At 34.5% G+C, this 6000-nt stretch overlaps 1 protein-coding gene across 1 annotated transcript in view; it reads left to right on the top strand.

Annotated features, from left to right (window-relative positions):
• LOC108906364 (alanine--glyoxylate aminotransferase 2-like) overlaps positions 1-4472 on the top strand; it is a 14297-nt gene extending 9825 nt beyond the window's left edge. Inside the window, exons 5-7 of the mRNA XM_018709597.1 lie at positions 1099-1530; positions 3624-3868; positions 3955-4472. Coding sequence (XP_018565113.1) covers positions 1099-1530; positions 3624-3868; positions 3955-4213 — 936 coding nt within the window. The 3' untranslated portion in view covers positions 4214-4472. The remainder of the gene's footprint in view (positions 1-1098; positions 1531-3623; positions 3869-3954) is intronic.
• Positions 4473-6000: the final 1528 nt, after the last annotated feature.

Below are 6000 nucleotides of genomic sequence, written 5' to 3'. Positions count from 1 at the left end.
CAGGCCCGGATCCAGAGACTGGTTTTGGGGGTGGCGCAAAGCACTTCTTTCAGAGGAGCTTGACACTAATGAATCCTTCTACTTGCATTAATATCGACTAACTGCCTGTTGTCGTTTGGAGAAATTGAAGATCTTTAAAAAATGTTGTGCTTTGGGGGTGGCGATCGCCACATCGCCACCCCCTCTGGATCCGGGCCTGATTGTTCCAATATTACTTGCGAGTTTTCTTCACTTTACAATCCAATTTCAAAATGAGCCTCATCACTAAAGATGATTTTGTTATAAAAATAATTTTCTTCTTTCATTGCAAGAACCCGATTAACAATTGCATGACGTAATCTATGATCAGTTGGCAATATTACTTGTGTTAATGTATGTTGCAAGCCTCTAAGTGAACATCCGTATGCAAAATATTGAATAAAGTGGTTTGTTTAATGCCTACTTAATTGATATGGTTGGTTCTGCAGTGGCACTACCATTGATAGCTGCAATATTTTCTTGTGACTGACTACTTACAGCTGTAAATTTTACTTCTTTGATCTTGAACTGAAGTAATTAAATCAGGTTCTTCAAATTTCGAATTGTGCTGTTTGTTGGACAACTTGTTTTTCCATATCTTGTACGATATTTTCCTCCAAGTTCTGCATAACCTACACCAAATATAAAATAATGTAGCAATAAAGACGCGTTGTTTAATCGTTTTCTTCTCCACATTTATTAACCGCCATGTTTCTACTTAACAGCTGTCAAAGAACCAAGACCATTCTAGTACAAAAAACACAAATGGCGGCAAATTTAAAAAGTTAACCCAATTTTAAACACTCTCTAGAACAAGAAACTTTTAGAAAAATGAAATTTTGAATTCATACACTAAATGAATGCATTAAATTATGTATTTGTAAAAAAAAATAAATTTTGGTTGCTGCTGCCCTTGTGCGAATTGTTTTTACTATTGACTACGCCAAAATTTTAGTAAAAAAAATGTAAATAATTCTTTAATCTCTTCTATACTATGGTAGAATTTAGTTGTTTATTAGCATCTAAACACACCCCTGGATGCATTGCCTAATACCTACATTATTGCTGTTTCCTTTCTAGACATCCCTGCCAGATATTTACCGAGGCAAGTACCGGGACACCGAGTACAAGAAGGAAGAGACAGGCACGCTCTACGCCAAAGAAGTCAAAGACATATGCGACAAGATTCGGTCCGAGAGCGGAAAGGGCGTTTGCGCCTTCATCGCCGAGAGCCTGATCAGCTGCGGGGGCCAGGTGATTCCCCCGGAGAACTACTTCAAGGAAGTGTACAAGCACGTCAGAGCAGCCGGAGGGATTTGTATAGCTGACGAAGTCCAGGTCGGTTTTGGAAGGATCGGGAAGAACTGGTGGGCCTTCCAGCAGTACGACGTCGAGCCGGACATCGTGACCATGGGCAAACCCATGGGCAACGGCCATCCGGTGGCCTGCGTGGTCACCACGCAGGAGATCGCCGACAGTTTTATGAAAACAGGAGTGGAGTATTTCAATACGGTGAGTAGCGGAAGATAAATCACTCTTTTGGATTGTTTACTTTCCCGAAGAAATTGCAGACCCATAATACTCTATTCTAGTATTAATTCATTGATAAGCAACCGTCTGAGAATGCTAGGAGAAAGTTAGGTACTTACACCGGGAAAGTAACTTTCTCGAATCGCTTCTTTTATATTTTATTAAGGTTATTACACTAAATTTCCCTAAATAATGGTCTATATTATTTATAAAAGATTCCTTCGGCAGCGTTTGAGGATTTCCATCCCCCACGCCTTTTTGAATCTGCCCCCACAATAACTAAAATTGTCGTAGAAAAGTGACGAAAACAGTTTTCATTTTACCAAATTGATGTATTGCCACTACTTGCTTGTAACCTTTTCCATTGAAAGAAAAAGCGAAAATGTTTAATCTTTATTTGTTTATTCTGTTTGATCTCTAATTTTTTTTCGGACCATTTGGGGGAGGCTGCTTTTCATCATAACTCCGCGAGTTTTTGAGCTACGAAATTTTTTCAAAAAGCATTTTAAAGGTCTTTTCACTTTAAAGCACTTTAAAAACGGTTATATTCATTTTCTTCGAAAAATTAGTTCTTTCGCCATTATTTTCGGTAAACGGTTTCATTTTACTTTCCGAAAAATAAACAATCACCTTTAGAGAGTGATAACTCGGTTTTTATTACATCTACGGTAATAAACAAACAATTAATCGATTCGTTATTTCAAACGCTTTATTTTTGCTCTATATAGGTTTTTCGATAAAACGCAACGTTTTCAAGTTATTTATCAAAAATGGTTGAAACTCGGAAAATATTAATTTTTGGAAAAAACGTTATAGAACATTTTTTGCTTAGAATTCATCCCTCTATTGATTTTTGCGATTAAAATGGGTGCCTTTATTGCGAGAAGGGGTGGCATTCACCCCTAGGGTGAAAGCACACATCGGCACTATGTAACTTTTGTTTCTTGAGCAATTTTCTACTCACTGTTAAAATTTCACGTCAATCGGTGCATGTGTCAAGAATTCGGACCTAAAAACCGTCATATACTGAGCTATAAATACCGTAAAACGGGGCTAAATTGATCATTTCGGTGCAACTTTGATCATAGGTACTTCAAAATGTAAAATATATGTCATTTCCGATGACATGATCAATGTTATTGATTAGGCAACCAGTAATATATGTAGTGGAATAAGTAATCTACCAGAATAATCCATCGGTTGTTGTCTGTGCACCCAGTTTAAATGAGAAAAAATTTGAGATATATTAAAATTGTGTAATTATCGTAAATAAACTCTCCAAAATTTCATCTGCATCTAAAAGGACATAGCTCTAACGTAATTATGGTGATTTTCATTCAAAGAGACATTAAGTTATCCTATTTTTTGTACAAACTGGTTGCTTCATTGCATTTCTTACCTCTGTAAAACTACCAAAGCTTCGCGGGGTAACTTTGATCACAGTTTCGGGGTAATTTTGATCGCATGAAAGTACAATTCATAAGTCTGAAATAGAGGCTGTGAGCGTTAAAAGAGGAAATTATATATTTAGAGATTTATAAACTCTTTTTAAGGGTTTAAAAATGTTTTTAATATATTTTTATATGATATTTCTTCTGTTCTGTATTTAGGATATTGTTTTGTTTTTGTTTTTACATAGAGAATATTTTTTTTATTTACATGTTTGTCAGAGAATATATTCTATTACAACTAAAGTGTTTTATTTCAATAAATTTCAGTTATTTGATGAAATAGTGGTTTCTATGCACAAATGAAGATAGTTTATAAATATTTTTTTATCATAGTATCCTATATCTGGGGCTTCATTGGTAACAAGCTTGATTAACTAGCAAAAATGAGCAAAATCCGGACATTATCAAAGTAGCCCCAAAATCAGTAAAATTTTGATCAGCTCATTTTTTTTCTCGCTTGATTTTTATCCAATACATTTTTTGTTTTTACCAAGTTGTAGTAGAAGCAACTTTACATCAACTTGCATTTTTTAATAATTAAAATACTCATTTACTACAATAATATTGAACAAAATTGATCAATATAGACCCGTTTTACGGTACTATTATTAACTTTTATTGCAGTACGGCGGCAACCCAGTATCTTGTGCCGTTGCCAACGCGGTTTTCGACGTTATAGAACGGGAAAACCTGCGTGAACACGCTTTGGTAGTTGGAGAGTACCTGTTGGACAGTTGCCACATTCTAGCGAAGAAGCACAAATGCATTGGAGATGTGCGCGGTATGGGTTTATTTGTCGGAATCGACATTGTTCAAGACAGAGACACCAGGACGCCGGATAAAGAGTGCGCTCAGTACGCGCATCGAAGGTAATTTAACCAATGTTTCCAATAAGTGCCCACCAGTTTCAATTTTGACACGTTCAAATATCTCTAATCTTTTTTTCCCATTTCAGGTTGCGTGAGGAGCACATTTTGATCAGCGTCGATGGGCCGTACAATAACATCATTAAAATCAAGCCTCCTATGATATTCACGAAAGAGAATGTCGATGAAGTGATCTCCACTTTAGACAGGGCGTTTAAAGAGTACCGACATAACAAAGAAATGTATGCTGTTAACTCATCGACTAAGCAGCAGAAGCCAACCGACGTGTCCAGCAAAGAACACAGGCCTAGAAAGGCCTTGTCCGAGACCCAGATTAAGTCTATTTAAATTTATTATTTAATTTATTCTTATTTATTTTAATTTTACATTTTTTTTTATACAGTTAGTTTAAGTTTTCTAGTCAGTATGGCGGTTCCAGGGTTATATTGATTACTTGAGTTGTTTGTACATGAAATTTTATAAATTTCTTAGTTTCACCATTTATCTATCGTCTATTGTTAGTCAATGTTTTAATTGATATCCACTTTATGTAGTGAATTTTTTAATGTATGCTACTCGTTTGACTTAAAATATAGTTCCAAGTGAATTTTTAGTGTTTCATTATCAAATTATTGTTTTTAACGTTGTTACAATTCTAAACAGACTGATGAAATAACTCATTTAGAGGCAAACACAGAAAAAATTGTTACCTACTTGATCTTTTATAAGTGGGCGAAAGATTACGTCAAAAAGAAGTATCCAATACAAAAGTTGTATAGATCATGCAAAAATCTACAACTTTTGTAGTCATTTTTAAACATAACCTCAAAATTTCCGAGAACAATTTAATTTTGACAAAATTTGGTGAAAGTGTACCATTCTGTTTTTTAAATAACCACAAATTTTTTTAGATAAAAAATTAAGAATTTTCCATTAATTTTTTTTCGTTCCGAAACATTTTTTTCCAAACAAAAATTCTACTTACAAAAATCATGGTACAGTTTCGGGTCAAACAGTGAGTGAAACACAATTTCTTTTATATTTTTTCCGAATAATTGAATGGTGTACCTAATCGGCTTTTCAATTTTTTAAAAAATTTCAACAAATTATCAATCATCTGAGGTTGATTAAACAACGAAAATAATCATGTAGCTTCACAATACTCAACCTTAAACCTGAACCCAAAAACATAGCCTCAAATTCATCAAACCTAACCTCAAAGTAATACACATTTGAGGTAAGGTTATGTACATAGCGTAGGTTTGAGGCTTCAGAAATACAAAATATTAGCTATAAAGAGTTTTCAAAGAGTCACATTCTTTGGTTTAGAAAATATCCTTTGTTGGACTTTCTAGCTTAGATTTCCTGGATTCGAGGTTAGATATTTAAAAATAGTGGTTAGAGGCTTCAAAAATAAAAAAATATAAGTTCCAGAAAATAGTTTCCAAGAACTTTTATTCTTTGAAGTGGAACTATACCTACATTAGTACATTCTACGAATTTCTAGCTCATTCGATTTAAAAAATTTCTATATAGATATATCAAATTCTCACCAGGATCATAAAATTAAGCAATTTGAAGAATAAAAAAGAAATTACCACTGAACGGTTAAAATAGCCGAGTGCATAGAATTTTTTCCATATTTCCCACTGTGCGCCGTAGCAATCGATATCGCCGACGTAATTTGAAAGAAGAAGAGCCGACCCGGGTTCGGATGTCAAAAGTTCTCCAAATTCGAGAAAATGCTAACTAAAGGGAACAACTATAGAAGATAATTACCTGAAAGCCAAAAAGGAGGAATGCCTAGTTCCAGAGACCCGGAAATGGACGAGAGGCGAATCCGAGAAGTAGTAATGCGGAGCCGTCATAGCCTGTGTACGAACGTCAACTCGATTACTTACATAAATTAATTATATCTCCATTTAGGCGAGCGGTTCACCCCTAAAGAAAAGGCATGAAGCGATTAAATTTTTAAAACAAAAACCTACAGCATGAAACTCTTTATTTTATAGTGTATTTTTCTGATATTTTCTTATATTTTTCGGAGTGGTCAGTCAATTGTTATAAACAAAAAAGTTGTAAAAAAAATTACTCGTTTTTTGAAGCATATCTAACGCAGTTTATCCTTCGAAATA

The sequence above is a fragment of the Anoplophora glabripennis genome, unplaced genomic scaffold, assembly GCF_000390285.2.
Source record: "Anoplophora glabripennis isolate ALB-LARVAE unplaced genomic scaffold, Agla_2.0 scaffold139, whole genome shotgun sequence".
NCBI lineage: Eukaryota > Metazoa > Arthropoda > Insecta > Coleoptera > Cerambycidae > Anoplophora > Anoplophora glabripennis.
Note: the sequence above shows the minus strand (reverse complement) of the source record. Positions and strands in the feature narration are given on the sequence as shown.